General features: G+C 40.2%; 2 protein-coding genes across 5 annotated transcripts in view; one reads left to right on the top strand and one right to left on the bottom strand.

The window, feature by feature from the left end:
• slc2a13a (solute carrier family 2 member 13a) overlaps positions 1–10,380 on the top strand; it is a 61,702-nt gene extending 51,322 nt beyond the window's left edge. The window contains exons 5-10 of the mRNA XM_019278116.2: positions 1,949–2,112; positions 2,203–2,323; positions 6,166–6,291; positions 6,485–6,603; positions 7,515–7,667; positions 8,582–10,380. Of these exons, the coding sequence (XP_019133661.1) occupies positions 1,949–2,112; positions 2,203–2,323; positions 6,166–6,291; positions 6,485–6,603; positions 7,515–7,667; positions 8,582–8,808 (910 nt within the window). The 3' untranslated portion in view covers positions 8,809–10,380. The remainder of the gene's footprint in view (positions 1–1,948; positions 2,113–2,202; positions 2,324–6,165; positions 6,292–6,484; positions 6,604–7,514; positions 7,668–8,581) is intronic.
• Positions 10,381–11,490: 1,110 nt separating this feature from the next.
• redic1 (regulator of DNA class I crossover intermediates 1) lies at positions 11,491–16,268 on the bottom strand. 4 transcript variants are annotated; one of them, XM_019278117.2, is made up of 15 exons: positions 16,090–16,266; positions 15,976–16,015; positions 15,733–15,880; positions 14,827–14,959; positions 14,549–14,606; positions 14,348–14,459; positions 14,130–14,233; positions 13,827–13,954; positions 13,577–13,743; positions 13,426–13,498; positions 13,298–13,346; positions 13,033–13,060; positions 12,835–12,929; positions 11,856–12,497; positions 11,491–11,714 (listed from the first exon to the last, which is right to left on the bottom strand). In XM_019278117.2, the coding sequence occupies exons 1-15, from the start codon at positions 16,110–16,112 to the stop codon at positions 11,556–11,558; spliced, it is 1,959 nt and encodes a 652-aa protein (XP_019133662.2). In that variant the 5' UTR covers positions 16,113–16,266; the 3' UTR covers positions 11,491–11,555. The 4 variants fall into 4 exon arrangements, with proteins under 4 accessions (XP_019133662.2, XP_027128275.1, XP_019133664.2 ...); XM_027272474.1 differs by having other exon boundaries at positions 13,426–13,499; positions 13,596–13,743; XM_019278119.2 differs by having other exon boundaries at positions 13,827–13,936.
• Positions 16,269–16,393: the final 125 nt, after the last annotated feature.

Raw genomic sequence — 16,393 nt, 5'->3', positions numbered from 1 at the left:
ACTTAACGTAAGATACACTTCTCTGTTTCTGCAGGCAGTTATTCACAGTCATTTTTAAGTCAGAACACTGTGTTTGTGTGTGCAAGCGTGTGTGTGCTGCAATCAGTAAAATGCAGAGCTGGAGATGGAACATAGCAGGCTCCACCACTGAGAACACAAAAATTGTTTTTGCTCCCGCTGCTGCACCAAAACCAACTCTTTATTTTTGTGTGTTTTTGTACGCATGCATTTGTCCATTTAGCACCTTGATCTGCCGATACATATCTTTATAATTTTGCTGTTAAAGATGTTAAATCAGGCCGTCTAATCTTTATCGTATACAGTATTTGTGACTGCAGGTCAAGCTTTTTAAAGCCAGAATTTCACGCCATCTCATCTCTTTCTTTCTGTTCTTGTTCTGTCTGACTGGATAGCATTGCAGAAAAGTAAAGAGTTATTATGCAAATCCCTCAACTGTCTTTGTTTTGGGGAAGAGAGAGAGAGAGCCAGAGCATGAGAGAGAGATAACAAGTCTTTTGAAGAGATGAAAAGCAGAATGCTAATTCTGAGTTGCCTGTAGAGACGCAGACAATGCTGGAGACTTTTTTTATTTTGGCCTCCTCTTTAACCAGTCTTAATTTCTTGTATCCGTGCTGCATTCTGTGAGGGATTTTGAATGCCACGTGTGTTTATGCAGCTTGTGTGCGCGTGCTCGTACCTCCGTGGGTGAGAACATGTCTCTCCCCCACTTTCAAGCACGTCATTTCCATAATGACATTTTCAATTGAGTTTTTGCAGGTGTATGTGTTTGCGTGGCCATCATATGTGCATATCCCTCTGTCGTAGTTACATCAAATTATAAATGAAGTGCAAAGCGGACCTCATGCAGGTGTCTGTGTTGACCGCAGCCTGCTTAGAGACTTGTTGATGATGATTGGAGGTAATCTGCCTACGTGGAGCAACATGGTGCCAGAGTTGGAAGTATAATTATACTGTATGAGGACAGAGTGAGAGAGAGGAGGGGTGATGTGTGAGGGAGAGAAAGTGACTGGTGAGACTATTTATAGCAGATCATGTCTCTAGATGAGTGGCTGATGCTCAAGTAGAGAGGCTGCGATTGGTGGATGAGTGGTTGGCTCTCAAGTAGACAGGTTGTGATTGGTTTGTTGACTTGTTTTGACCAATTATCTCATTCATTTTTCAAAATATTTTTAGTTTTGAGACCTGTGTATTATTACTGCAAGCAAAATTTATGTAGCAAGTATCATTCTGGTTTATCAAATTGGATTTTTTTGTGTTTGGCTGTTTTTAGCAGTTATGATATATAGTCAGTTAGCTTAGCTTAGCATAAAGACTGGAAACATGGAAAAAAAAAAAAACCTGTACACTGTTTAAAGGGGGCTATGTGCTAGGCAATATCTTGGCCAGAAGCACTAATTTCCTGGAGTGTCTACTGCCTTTCATCAAGAAATAGTCTGGTATACAACCACCTGTAAAGCAATGTATTATCAATTTTTGGACTGTTTTCATGGATTAAACAACCAAGTTATAAATTATTAATGAGATTTGTGTTGATATGTGGCCCTTGTTACCCTCAGATGGTGCCGGGCCTGTTGTTGCCAGACTTTGTGTTAAGTTAAGCTAACCGATTGCTAGTTCCAGTTATATTATTACGATTTCCATCTCACTCTTGGCAAGCCAGCAAAGATATGTTGAACTACTGCTTTAACTAATCAGGCTAACCTTCCTTACAACCTGTCTAATCATCCAATGTCCCACATCTCAGGTATATGTTTGAGTCCAGTGATGGAAACAATGGCCAAAACTACAAAAATATGAACCAAGTTATGATAAATGAGAATTTTCTGCTAGAAATAAAGACCTTTACGCTACTAGACTGAACTAATTGTTGTTTTAATGTCACAACAACAGTTATTCATTTTCTTCTTGCTGTCCTTGGTTCACACAGGTACTACAGTGCCACCATTCTTCAGATGTCCGGAGTGAGGGACGACAGGCTTGCGATCTGGTTGGCTGGACTCGCCACCCTCACTAACTTCCTGTTTACCCTGTTGGGAGTGTGGCTTGTGGAGAGAGTGGGACGCAGGAAGCTCACACTGGGTAGTATCATAGGTAAGTCACTCAAAATGTCCACATCAATCAGCGATGTCTATAGATCCCTGGTCATTTTTCATGTCAAGTGTATCATTTTTTTTTCAACAGGTACATGTTTGAGTCTGAGTTTGTTGGCCATCGGTTTTCTGATGTCTGCTGAGCACAGTCCTCCTGTCACCTTCCACCCATTGGACCCATCCATGGCAAACTCTACCTGCTCCAAATACCAGTGAGTACATACCTCTACTGCTGCTGGAAAACTAGCTCCTGTGCTTTGAAACAATGACCCTTTATCATCTTCCTTTATCCACATATCCTGATGCTATGATCCAAATAAGACCTGTCAAAATTCTCAGGACCTAAAGTTGATGTGTTTGAGCACTGGAATTACTCCCACTGCCAAATACCATCCCAAAGTTATGAAGAAAAAAAACTGCTTTACACTGTTTAAACATTGAATAATTGAGTATTTAGGCATCTTCTGAATGCTTCTGCACACATTTGAGAAGTATATTTAATAACTAGATACTTTTTAAGCATACGAATGGAAGCATTGGGGGAGGATTTAAAAAGTACTCCACCGGCTCTTAGAGTTGATATTAAGTGTCATTATTCACATTTTGTCTCATTATTAAGATATAGTTGAAAACAGAGAGCCATGGCAAGACCACCACTCACCTCAGAGCACTTCTGCTCTTTGTAAAAGCACTCAATATTTTTGCTGATGGCAGAATGTCAACCTAGAGTGCAGGAGAGCACACTCAGTGGTGGAGAGCTTCAGAGGATAAAACCCTTCTAAATGGATATTTACGTTGAAATGATTGCAGGTTTTCACACAAACTTTAATAAATACACTCAGCACTCAGACTAGCTGCATATACTGTACAGTACCAGTGAAAAGACACACTTTCTCATTCAGTGTTTTTATTTCTTTCATGACTTTCTTCATTGCTTCACGAGGTAGTCACTTGGAATGGTTTACAATTAACAGGTGGAATGTATTGCCTTCTCAGACCATCAGTTGTGTTCAGAGGTATTGCTGGCATACAGTAAATAGTCCTATTTGATTGCTGTACTAATGCATATTATGGCAAGAAATGTTCAACTAAGTAAAGAGAAACAACAGTCTATCATTACTTTAAGACATGAAGGTCAGACAAACCAGAGAATTTGAAGAACTTTGAATGTGTCTTCAAGTACAGTCTCAAAAACCACCAAACACTGACTCTTATGATATTTATGATCAAGTAGCAGACACACACTCAACATCAACTGTTCAGAGGAGACTGCATCAATCAGTTGCTGCTAAGACACCACTAATGAGGGAGAACAACGACAGGAAGAAAACTGCTTAAACCAAGTAACACAAAGAATGGACTTTGGTCTGAGGAGATTTTGTAAGATGCAGAAAGGGTGAATGGATAGTGTCTACATGTGTGGTTCCCACTGCGAAAAATGAGGAGGAGGTGTGATGGTGTGGGGATGCTTTGCTGGTGACACTGTTGGTGATTTACTCAAAATTCAAGGTCAGCATGGCTACTATAGCATTTTAGCAACATGCCATCCTGTCTGGTTTGCACTTAATGGGACCATTATTTGTTTTTTAACAGTATGATTACCCAAAAAACACTTCAAGACTATGTAAGGGATTTTGACCAATAAGGAGTGATGGAGTGTTGAATCAGATGACCTGGCCTCCATTGTCACCTGACTTAAACCCAATTGAAATTGTTTGGGATGAGTTAGATGGCAGAGTGAATGAAAAACAGCCAACAAGTGCTCAGTACCTCTGGGAACTCCTTCAAGACTGTTGTAAAACCCTTCCAGGTGGGAGTGCCAAGAGTGTGCAAAGTGTGCACATTTTTTGTGTTGCTTCATAGTTTTGGTGTCAATAAAATCCAATTGCAATGCAATGTAGAAAGTAATCAAATTAAGTAGAAGGTCCAAACTTTGTACTTTGGACTGTATTAATATGACTGTATTAATATGCATGTGTATATTAGAAAAGTCTTATTATTCAAGACACATTTACTCCGTGTCCTCTGAATAATTTATTAATAACCGGATAAAACAATTGGTTGTCATGGAAACAATACTCTATAGGTGCTTTGTAAACGTTGTTCATGACTGTATGACTTTTCTCCCAAAGCCTTAGGACTAAACCACAATTCACTTCATTGTCTCCATTGGCAACAAAAGGTAAAGACGCACACAGAACCTCAGTGTGTTTTCATCACATGCCCAATTTACTCTCACTTACACAGACACAAGATGAAACTCGTGTAACGACGGTCTTTCATCATGACAACAAACAGCGCCTAATGGACTCACTGTCACGCACACAAACAAACACAAACACAGAGGTAATTTGAAGAGATGAGTGCTTTTACCACAGTGCAGTGGCTTCATCGAGTTCACTTTACTCCATATGAGCCCGCACATCTCCTTGCTGACCACAGCAGCGTCGCAGGAGCACCACAGGCCTCTCACATCTCTCATTGTGGATGGGACATCCCATTTAAGGATGCATTCTTAAGTCTCCACTGGGATTTGACTGTAGATTGCTTTCCTGGGATATGACGCAATCGCTTGGACAGCGGTAGACAAAGTCCTATCTGCTAGCAGATTTTAGTCCATCTAATTCAATATTAATAACTAAGACTAACTGTTTAATGCATCCAAATGCCTGATGCTTAATGCCTGACATTCACTGATTGACTGGAGAAAGTGATTCTGCTTCTTCATTGAGAGACATGGGACACCATTTTTAAAGCCTATGGAAGTTACCATATATGGTTCCCTGTCCGTTGGGGTTAACGCTATCAGGAAGCAGGTCACGAACATCTCGTTTCTCTTGGACTGTAGAAAAGGAAGTGAAATTGGTGGAGTTGTGGAGCGAGAGTGTCACATATCCTATTTGTACAACAATGAAGTGGATTAGGAAAAAAAGTTGACACAAAAAGCTGCACCCCTCGAAATGCACACACAAGCACAGCTGTGGCTAAAAGCTGCTTTTGTGTCTGCTTCATTGTTCAACAGTTTTTGTTTTTGTAAATTTGCAGCAGGTGCAGGATGGGAAATAATGTCCAAATGAATCTCGTTGTAGTCTTTTAAATAGTGACACTGCAAGATCCTCAGTCTTTACAAAATCAGGAAAAGTTGTGTTTAGTATGGTAGGCATTAAATATAGTCACATCCAGACCCAGTTTACAGAGTGCAGATTAACACACGTAACTCTATTTAATTATCTTTTCCACTCATGGTTTAGATTTTTGAGGTAAAGAAATGTGTAGTTAGTCAAATGTTCACAGAATAATAGATTATATTACAGGTTTTACACACTTTTTATGCAGCCACGAACAAAGGGAGCGTAGCTTAATTATAATATTTATTAAAAGATTACTAGAATATTATACACGTTTTCAAATCATTCGAAGCTGTAGCTGTAGCTAAGCTGTTGCACATCTTGTCTCAGCTTCCCACACTATTCACTTTTGCTTCCCTCCAGGTCTAATGCATGGTTTTATTTTAGCCTAGTTGACCTCAGTGTGTAATTAGAGCAAGGTGCCCTGCACACAGGGAGTCTGCAGGCTGCAAAAATAGACCTCTGTAACAAAACAAACTTCCATCAGGCACTACATCGACAACCCCGATGACACTGAGGTGCTCTTGTGAAAATTGACTTTGTCAGTAAGTCCTCGTGCACTGCTAATCACATAACTGACCATGGCACATGACGAGATGTACTTTTAATAAACAAAGACATAACAGAGGGATAAGACAGGATAAAGAGCTAATGATGATGAATAATTTTGATGACTCACTTCCTCTTTGTTAGGAACGGTCCATACATTAATTTCATTTGGGTAATGAGGCAAGTCTCAATTAGAGTCTTAATTAGAGGGGTGGAATGCTGTTTTCTGTTGTAGTCGCATCTTGTGAAGTAGAACAGGCAGATAAGTATGCAGCGTCGACTCCACACTACTTTGAAAATATGTAAGTCGACTCAAAGCAAAGCATGTCAATAAATATTTTAGCTAATGTTTGTTGGGTCTGCTGTTTGCCTTGCAGGCTGTGTGAGCCATGCATGCTGGACCCCGGATGTGGTTTCTGTTACCGTGAGAATGGCTCAGCGCTTCTCGCCTCCTCCTGTGTGCCAGTCAATAAGGCCTCCACCGAGCACGCAGCGTGGGGCAGGTGAGTCACAGGATGCCGCGGGAGTATGTGCGCGTGTTTAGGAAGCAGCAGAGGGGGGTGGAATATACTTGGAATATACTGTAAATATAAAATAGAATATCTTTTCTACAGTTTTAGTCACATTTCACCTTGAATTGAGATGTGATTTCAAGAGTGATTAGCAAAAACCAACAAGTGTGTCTCCTTCTTCCAGATGTTCCAACTCCAGCCTGATGAAAGATCAAACCTACTGGGCCTACAACTACTGTCCCACCTCCTTCTCCTGGCTGGTTTTACTGGGTCTGGTGTCCTACCTGGCTGCTTTCGCTCCAGGTAAGAGATTAGTCCCGTCAATTTAAGATTCACTATACTGTGTGTGACTCAACTTTTGTGTTTGGTTTGGCAGTATCAGTCTCACTTTTAGCTTTCAGATTTTATTAATGTTTGGTAATCTAAAATAAGACTTCATTTGCATGTTAAAATAAACAGCACATGTTGTTTTTGGCACAGTGATGTAGTCAGTTTGTATGTTCTCACAGTGTCTCAGAATACTCTGGTTTCCTCCCACAGTCCAAAGACATGCACTTAACAGGCTAATTGCTGACTCTAAATTTCTCTAAAGGTGTGAATGTGAACATGGTTGTTTGTCTCCATGTTTCAGCCCAGTGGTAAACTGGCTGAGGTGTACCACGCCTCTTGCCCAGTCCCAGCTCCCCCCACGACCCTGATATGGATAAGCAGTTACAGGAAATGGGTGGATGTTGTGTTGGTGTAATTTACTTGAAAGCTACAATATGCAAGTTGAGATGGGAGGTTCTTTCAGGGACAAGATCCATTATGAAGCTGTTTTGCTTTCAATCATCTCTCAATCTTCCTCAGCAGATGGAAATTGCTCTGTTGACATGAAATTGTAGATGTTTTAATTTCTATAACAGACTTCCATGTTGGATTAGATACTGAGATGGAAAGTTCATTCTTGACCTTAGAAACAGCTCTGCTTAATGGACTTCTCTTAGAAAAAGATCTCATCTCCAACTGCACTAGAACTTCATCTGCTGAGGAATATCATGTGATACGATTCAAAGCTCCAAAACAGCTACATGATTTGACCTTGTGTTGAAATTGTTGCTAATATTAGCATTAAGCTCAAAGCACAGAGTTCCTACTATGTCTGCAGACTCTTATTTCTTTAGTCTTCCTCCTGATTAAACTTCTAAAGTCTTATCGTGTCTTATCTGTCTCAGGGATGGGTCCCATGCCATGGACCATCAACTCAGAGATCTACCCTCTGTGGGCGAGGAGCACTGGGAATGCCTGTGCAGCTGGAGTCAACTGGACCTTCAACATCCTGGTGTCTCTCACCTTCCTCCATCTGGCTCAGTATTTCACCTACTTTGGTCAGTTTCTGGGCTGCAAAGCAAAGCTTTACAGTTTCTGTTCTTTATTTTTGTGAAATAAAAAGTAGGGAAACTTCATTTAAACCCAATCCAACTGAACTCATGTAGTTTTAATCAAGCTAAACACTGCTGTCAGGAACAATTTCTACCAGCCAACGATGCTGTCAGTCTTCATCCAGGTCTCTCAAACCTTATGCAACCGCCTCAGCAGATCTTGCATAACATGCATTTGTCTTTAGCTTATGTCAAGACCAACAAGGAGGTAACAGTTGACTGATAAACCGCAGTGTTGTCAACCCCGTTCCATACGTCCTCAGTCAATATGGCTCAACAGCAGGTTTCTCCTCAGACAGGAAGGAACTGACCTTTCGTGGGAGCCGGCAATCGATCCTTCAGGATTGTTTATTGTGGAGGCATCCTGAGATGCAGCGGGTTAATGGTTGTCAATTCTTCCGGTTTATGTGCAAAAAAAACATAATGATGTTGTCATGGAAATAGTGGTGGTATTTAGCATAATGCACACTCGTTTGTAGCTTCATTCAGCTATGACAAGGAGAAAATAGAGATCACAGTGTCCAGGAAATCTCATTAAGCCTCTGTCACTGTTGCTGTATGAATACTTGTTTAAAGGTGTGTTTGTGTCTTTTTATAGTATTGCTTTCTTCTATTAAGTCAGCTGTAATGCCATTTTAAGAAGGGCACACACACACACACGTTTCTGTAGAGCGGGCAGACAACATCCAATATAGGATCCTCAGGATCTGCTGTCACCACCAGTGATTTTCTTTTTCCGTTGATGAGTGGTGCAAACTTATTTAGAAAAAGTGACACAGCTATCGAAAAGCCGAGACAGCATGTTCTTTGTGTTTGTGGTTGGCGGTCCTTAGTGACAGTGTGTTCTTTTATTTTCTCAGGAGCTTTCTTCCTCTACTCCAGCATGGCTTTGCTGGGTTTCTTCTTCATCTATGGCTGCCTGCCGGAGACTAAAGCTCGGCGTCTGGAGGAGATCGAAGCGCTGTTCGAAAACCAGCTCTGTTCCTGCGGCGCCACAGATTCAGACGAGGGACGGCAGGTCGAATACATCCGTGTCAAAGGTTCAAACTACCATCTATCGGACAACGACGCATCAGACGTGGACTAGGGAGAGTTTGTGTGTCGGTAACCTCCCTTTGGGTGGTACGTTGGGTCTGTAATGTTTAGTGTGAAGAGGAGCTACAGATCACTATGAGGTCAAGAAACAGTTTAAAAGGCCTTCTGCTTGTATCAGTAATGTGAGTGAGTTCACAGTCAGTCAATTCAGGAATCCAAAATCAATGACAAAGCTTTAGCAGTTAGCAGAGGGGTGTGTGTCTGTTATCCTCTGAATTGAGGGTGAACTGACGCCAAATCTGGAGTTAAACCTGCTTGAATAAAATTTTCAGCCATCCACCATAAATATCTCAATTGCAAACAGCTAAAATATTGCCTTTTCCACACGTAACTGAACAAAATATAAGGGACACTCTCTCTCTTATGAAGTCCACTGATGATGATACTTTACAAAAGGGGCTGCAGTTCAGTATCAGTGAGATGTCCATAATATTTTGTGACTAAATATCATTAATGGTTTATATATGACGTTGTACATATATAGTATAAAAAGCAAACAACACAGCCATCCTATAGCTTTATGTCAGTTTCCATTGAGAGCTCCGTTTAAATAAGGTCCAGTAAATGTGGTCTTGAAAACCAGGTTTGTGCGTCTGCAAAACTTTTGTTGTCATGACAGCAGTTGTAAGTTATTGTTGATCGATAGTACCATTTATGCCTTTCTATATGAAACAGTCTCAGTTAAATGTTGTTCAAGCTTGTAGCGTAGCACACTAATGTCAGTTCCTCATCTGATGACAGTCTTAGTTTGTGGTGGTTCTGATATTTTGTATGACAAGCCAACACCAGAGATGTACAGCATATTGTTCAAGTTTAGAAGACTTGTATTGTCAGTCGGTGCCTAAACAAAAAGACTTACCAATCTAGTAGCATTGAAAGGAATATTATTATTATTTTTATTAAATAATGAATTTAAATACTATTATTTCTCAGCTTTACAACAAATTGATTTAGCATAAAATTGCAGCTTTTAACATAATACTATGGAGAGTATAGTCTCATGTCATTCTGTCACAAGGCTGCCAAAACCTACACTTTGAATCCATGTCATGAACCTACATATGTCATGAACCATGGTTGTTATTGCTGGGTATTAAATATGTAATGTCCTGCAAAGGAAGTGGTTTCATGATTAAGACTTCATTTGTATTGATAGTGAAAATGACATGATAATATTAGTGCCTGTGTATTGTGAAGGTGCCTAATGGCCATTTTTCATTCCAAACCCCTGAAGTGGATGTATTATATCATGTTATGATGATTACAAAAATGTTTTTGACATGTACATATTATTATTTATTTCACCCGTGATGGAATATTGTTTTTTTTACTATCATTTTCATGTATTTTGATTTTGGTCTTCCTCCATAGCCTTGTGTACAAATAGCATATGTGGTTCTTGTGTCAAAAGTCGAGGAGTAGGCTTTAGCGTAATTTGCCAATGTTGTTTTGTAATGCTGTAAAACTATGTGAGGTTACACCTTGTTAGTCAGATACACATCGGTTTGTGTGTAGCAAGAACTGTTTGAAAGTAGACTACGGAGTAACTTTGTGTAACAAAACAGGTAAACAGGCGTTAACAAGCTGCGCTGCTACTGTGTCGAATGAACAGGTTTCTCATAGCGGACCATGTCAAGTGAAGGAGAGTCCATATTTTTTGGTCTGTGGGTCTTAACCCATCATGAATTAATAAAATATAATACCTCTCTTTAATAAGTTTTCCAAATAAAAAGTTGTTCATCAAATGCCGTGGCACAATGTTGTGACATTTTCCGTGACGTCAAAGTTGATTAAAGTATTCACATCGAGTATTGTGATATTTTTGGTATTGTCAAGGTGTCACATTTACATATGGATGCCTATGGAAATGGTTAATCGGTGTAATTGGTACCATATTACTCTCATAAATGGCAAGACAGTACTAACATGCCATACAAACACCCAAATGAGGTTACAAACAAAAGTGTTTCCCCAAAAAAGAACCATTTTCAGCATAAATGATTCATAATAATGGAACCTAAATGTTCAAATTCTCCTGTTTATGGTCCTCGAAACCAATAAGGCAAATGAATCCAACAGCCTATATAGGTTTTATATAGGCATTGTGAATTGTAGTTCGGTTCTAACTTAAAACTAAATAACAGTTTCTTTAAATGGGCTTGTTCATCACATTTTCATTCAAAGGGAGATTATTTTAAAGGTTGAGAAAAATAACTTGATTATAATTCAAAATGTAGAGGTATTGTTTTATCTTTTAGATTTTCATTTGGTCCGGGATAACTGTCTTAAAAACTCGCACACAGACTAGTTTTATACTGAAAGATAGTATAATATCCAACGTGACTGTTTCAGGCTTCACCTTGTCAGAGTTCATGTGGTGTTCAGCCATTAAACATCCACCTGTGTTAACACTCTGCCACAGCGGGGTGCCACATTTTATGTGTACTTATGGTGAAATGGTTGCAATTTTTTTCAATGTGAACCAACTACGTTTGTTTCTACAGTTTATGAAGAATTAGAAAAATACTAATAGAAAAACGAGTGCTGCATAGTATATTTGATTAATGTTCAAGCTGTAAATGTTTTGCTAGAGTTTATATTCTATAAAAAATAAATATCTTCATGAAATCTTAACACTTGAATATGTATATGGCGAAAGAAATAAACTTATGAATTAGAATAATGCTTTGGGGGCTTTATTTCACTATCTCTATCATAACACTTTGAACAAAACCATCCCTACTCCTTCCTCTGCTTGAGCAGGAGCAAAATGTCAGCTATTTCCTCAAGTGTTGTAGCCTCTTCTGAGTGTCTGTTAACTCCGGTGGCAGATGTGACCTCCTCCGTTGCTTCAGTGCAGAGGTCTTTCATCAAACGGCCATGTTCTTGTTGCCATCCCTCAGAAAAAGGGAACAGAAAACATGGAAATTCAATAAAATGAGTTAATTTCTCTTACAATCCAAATCTGAAGAATTTAAATATGAATCTTCTCAAGTTACCCATGAATTGAGACACTCAGTGTTTCACTTTCATGTATACCTCTGCATTAGTCATGCTCAGAGCATCTCTAAAGGGGTTTGTGGGTCTGTAAGATCCGTTGCCATCACTGTTACCAACAGTGAATTTGCTGCTGTTGCCTGATAGGGAACCAGCACTGAATTTCTTCTTGCTCCAGGGCGTATACCTCCATCGGCTCCTCTCCTTGCCCGGTGAAGGTGTGTGTGTATTTTGCGCTGCAACAGTATCAGTCTGCCTCCCTGTGGCTGGATGCTGTACTGACACATCAACAGGTGGTAGACACAAGTTAAACTCCCTGGCTTTAGTTCCACTGTCAACATCAAAGCCGCACTGCGTTGAGGCATCACATGTCTCAGCTGCAGGGATGTCAATAGTTTGAGTTGCAGCATCTCGACTGTCGCTGGGTGTTTTCTTGCATTTGCACGGCTCGGTGCTCTGAGTTTGAGCCTGAGGGGAGTTGAACTGAGCTGTGTGGCTTCCCAGGTGTTGGCTGTTACTTCCTATGGTTTTATCTGGGGGAGGTGTGTTCTCCATAACTTCCTGCTCATCTCTAAAGGTCATTTTTGGTTTTAGGAGTGGGGTGAGAAGCCTGGGCTGCCCCTGTAGGGCGAGGTTTGGGTTTAGGCTATCTGCACAACAGGCTTGGTGATTGCATTCTTCATCCTAAAATACAGTTAGAAAACACAACAGTGTTTGTGTTAGATATTGGTTATAAGTGGTGTATGTGGATGAGAAACAATATGTTGAGAGCAACCCTGTATATCATGGGAAAAGCAAGAAAGTAGTGGCACTGTGCAGCGAGTTAATAAGGGTTCATTTTCAGTCATAACTGTGGTCATTTACACCCTGAGATAAATTAAAACCAATGCAGTACGTGTTACAAAATGAATCTCTCTGGCAAAGTCATCACTTTCACTATTGACTTTTTAGTCTTGAGCTGATTCTGCAGTCACAGTCCAACACCAAGCCAGAAAAAACGTCTGGGTGCAACTTAGCTTACAGCATTCGAGTCTGTACTGAGGTAACCTCCTTCACAAGAGTAACTTGGCGAACAGTCACAGCTATTCATGGGGCTATTGTTGTGTTCCAGACATGCTGTGGGATTGGGAAAAAAAACACATCCATTGAATTTATTGTCTCTTCTCCAGCATATACACAATAGACGAGGAGCTTAATTGGAGATGCTTAAGACACTTACAAAAGTTCATGTCGGTGCGGCTGGAGAGCTGTGAATGAAACAGAATTAACATGTAAAACTGCAGCTGCACACCATACACTCATATATACCTCTATCAGGACAAATACTGTTCTTATGATGCCTGGAGAACCAGGTTACATTTTCTTAACCATCGTCTCAGCACAGATTTTTTTACTATTTGTTTTCTTTAATTTCAATCTTAGGTCCATTGCACTTACAAACTCGACCACTTGGTGGCAACAAAAGGCCAACTTAACACACTCACATAGGCGGTCGCTTCCTCTTCTTCCCTGCATTGTGGGTCAGGGACAGTTCTGACAGTAAAGAAAGAAACAAACCATATTATATATCAGTTATGAAGTGTTTGATTATATTTCATGTATAAAAACCTACTGTGGAGTTGAAGATCTGACTGATGTTTCATCTTTGAGATATATCTTTGATTTCCCGCTCCCAAAATGAGAAGCTGAAATCAAATCTAATGTTAACACGAGGGGGAAAATAAGTCATTGTGCTTGTGTAAAAGTTTTAAAGCAGCATTCACCGTCTCTGTCACATTCTTCAGTATTAAAGCCCCTGAAGACGTCTTCCTCAATATGCTGCTCAGTTTCTGATTGGTCAAGAGTGAAGTCCAGCATGGGCTCCCTGTCCTCTTGTTGGTTGGGGGAGAAGGTGACCTCATGTCTTGCATGGTCCCTGGTCTCTGTATTACTGCAATAACACACATATGGTTTGAGTGTTTACAGAATGATCAGCTCCTTCAATAATCCCTCATTTTCTAGGGTTGTTCTCACTCTGGCTGTGGACTTTTAAACAGGACTTGCGCTGCTGTGGGTGTCTTCAGTTGGTAGAAGGGTGGGTTTGATCCACGGGACCAGGGGATGTTGTCTATCATACCTCTATGCTGGGAGAAAGGCTGAAACTGTCAAAATAAACTCACATTCAATATTAAAGTAGCATCATATTTAATCTTAATCTTCATAAAAGCTTATGGTTAGCTCCCAGAAATAGTTGCTGTTGGTCAGTGTCCGGAAACTGGTCTACAACACTACTTCTGACATATATATTAATGTGAGATATTCTTTACTTTGTACTACCTTGGTCTGCTCCATCCCTGACGTGTCCCAGGGTGAAGGGGGGTAATGGGGAGGAAGCTGTGTCTGGCTTCTCTGCTGGAGACTCAGCTGCAGGGGGAACATTCCTGAGGAGAGCAGTTTGATTTGGCTTAAACTGACTGACTGTATTAAAAAAAGTAATGATGCATAGTCATTTGATTCATCAGAGTTTGTTCTATAAAAAGACTTCACAACACCACCTTGGCCTGAGGAAGCTGATGAGGTGGAAAAGGGGCTGAGGGGGTCGGTTATGGGCGGCAGGTAGTCAGATGCGCTATTGTCGGAGAAAGCTGACTCCAGCACTGGTGACAGCTAGAGGACAGAGAAGTATGTGACTTTATAGCCAGAACATGTAATAGTATAATAATAAGTATAATATGAACAGCTGGAGAGTGACTGACCTGTCGATACTTGAACGCTTGTGGAATAACATGCTTTCTCTTTCTTGTTTCATGAAGACTAGACGTTGACACAAAATAGACACAATGAAGATTGGAAGACTTGCACTTTGAAAAAGGTGTAGTAGTATAGATTTGTGAGGTGATGGATAATATTTGGATGCATGATACAGACTTTATAAAGCCAAAGAAATACACTGATAGGACCTTTCATTCATAGACCAGAGGTTGGACTCTGCAGCACTACAATGCTGAGACAACAAGTCACACTCCAGCTCTACCTGTGCTGAGGTTGGCTCTCAACAAGGCTCAGCTGTGATGGAGAGCAGGGGCTCATGGGGAGCACCAGGGGCTCGTTTCTCCCATGCTTAGATCCTCCTTTACTTCTGCCAAGGACTGCCACTTTAGGAGGATCTGAAAAAAACACATCTGTTTTAATATTTGGATTTATACTTTATTTTATGTATTGTATTATTTGTATCTATTGTTCTTGAGTCTGATAAAACACAGCATGAATATATATTATTTTAACTAGCTTACATTCATTTAAAGGCCCAGTGTGTACGACTCAGTGACATCTAGTGGTGAAGTTGCAGATTGCATCTGCCTAAATACACCTCAGCCTCACTTTCTAAGGGTAGTGGATGTAAAACTTGCACACAAACAAAAACTACCAGTATTTGGTTTGTCCCTCGTTGGATCCTGTCTGTAGGAGTCTAAACTTTTCGGTAACTGCTACAGGTGATGTGGTTCACATTATTTTACCTGGACGCTCGGTGGCAGGATTCAGACAAAGAGGGCAAGTTAGACTCAAATATTTTCCGCTGACCGCCTTTCGTCTAATCTAGTTTCATGACGTTATGCCGATTTAAGTTGTTTGTATATTTTTTTTATTTAATAAACACCATAAAACTTGAACGGGTCACAGTAACCGTGTGCTTAGCCTCTCAGCTGCCTTTTTTTTTGGATATTAAAAGCTTATTCTAAGGTAACAAAAACACATTTATTATTTTCAGGTGATTTGGAATAAGATTATATTACATTTCTTGCAATAGACTCCCCCCAAAATCTTACACACTGGACCTTTAAGTAGTTGGTAGAGTTAATGGAGGAGTTGTCTCCTGAACTGATGTATTGTTTTTTCCCTTTTAGCTGTTTATTTGAAATGTTTCTGAGCTGCTTCTCACCTTTATTTACTTTCTTTGCAGCAATCTGGTTGACAATGAACAAAGTCACCAGGTCCATACCAGCATTACTGGTGTTTTGAGGGGACGCAGGCAGGGAAACCCCCATGTTTTTCATTCTTTGTTGTATTTTTCTCTTTTCAAAGAACTCCTGGGGAGAATACAAACATTTACCAACATCAACTGACGTTCAGCAAAGACGACCGTGGTTAATATTTGTGTTGTTGAGTCATTTAAGTGTCTCACCCTTTGTTTTTTCGCGTCGTTCTTCATCACTAACCGGCTCCTGCAACGAGTCACAACGTTAATATTAGCACGTCAGCTAATTAACCAATAATTAATAATTCTCCTTCCTCTTACCGTGAACCCCCGACCCAATTCATTTTAATGGCTTTAACTACACAGGGAGCAACTCAGACTTTAGTAACAGTTACAGTGAGTGTGTGAAACACGAAGATATTCCTCAGAGAGCAGTGCTAGTTTGATGTTTTCTGACAGGCTAACGGTAACTAGCTCACTGACGGTTGCTTAAATAGAGAGGCGCGCGAGGAGCAACCACTGTCCTCTCGCGCGCGCCCCTGAAATGTTCATAAACGTGTAAATGTGTTTTTTTCTTCAAAACTTTATTTATTGAGTTTTAATAAACAATACATAATGAACACAA

This window comes from Larimichthys crocea, chromosome XX (genome assembly GCF_000972845.2).
Source record: "Larimichthys crocea isolate SSNF chromosome XX, L_crocea_2.0, whole genome shotgun sequence".
NCBI classification, from domain to species: Eukaryota; Metazoa; Chordata; class Actinopteri; family Sciaenidae; genus Larimichthys; species Larimichthys crocea.
Note: the sequence above shows the minus strand (reverse complement) of the source record. Positions and strands in the feature narration are given on the sequence as shown.

What these genes read in the sequence shown, in the direction of transcription:
- redic1 (XM_019278117.2), bottom strand. Translation starts at nt 16,112, where the DNA reads ATGAATTGGGTCGGGGGTTCACG. An exon ending in TTTAAAAGTCCACAGCCAGA is followed by an intron (nt 13,744 to 13,826) that starts GTGAGAACAACC and finishes GTGTTATTGCAG; the next exon opens with TAATACAGAGACCAGGGACC. An exon ending in TGAAGAATGTGACAGAGACG is followed by an intron (nt 13,499 to 13,576) that starts GTGAATGCTGCT and finishes ATTTGATTTCAG; the next exon opens with CTTCTCATTTTGGGAGCGGG.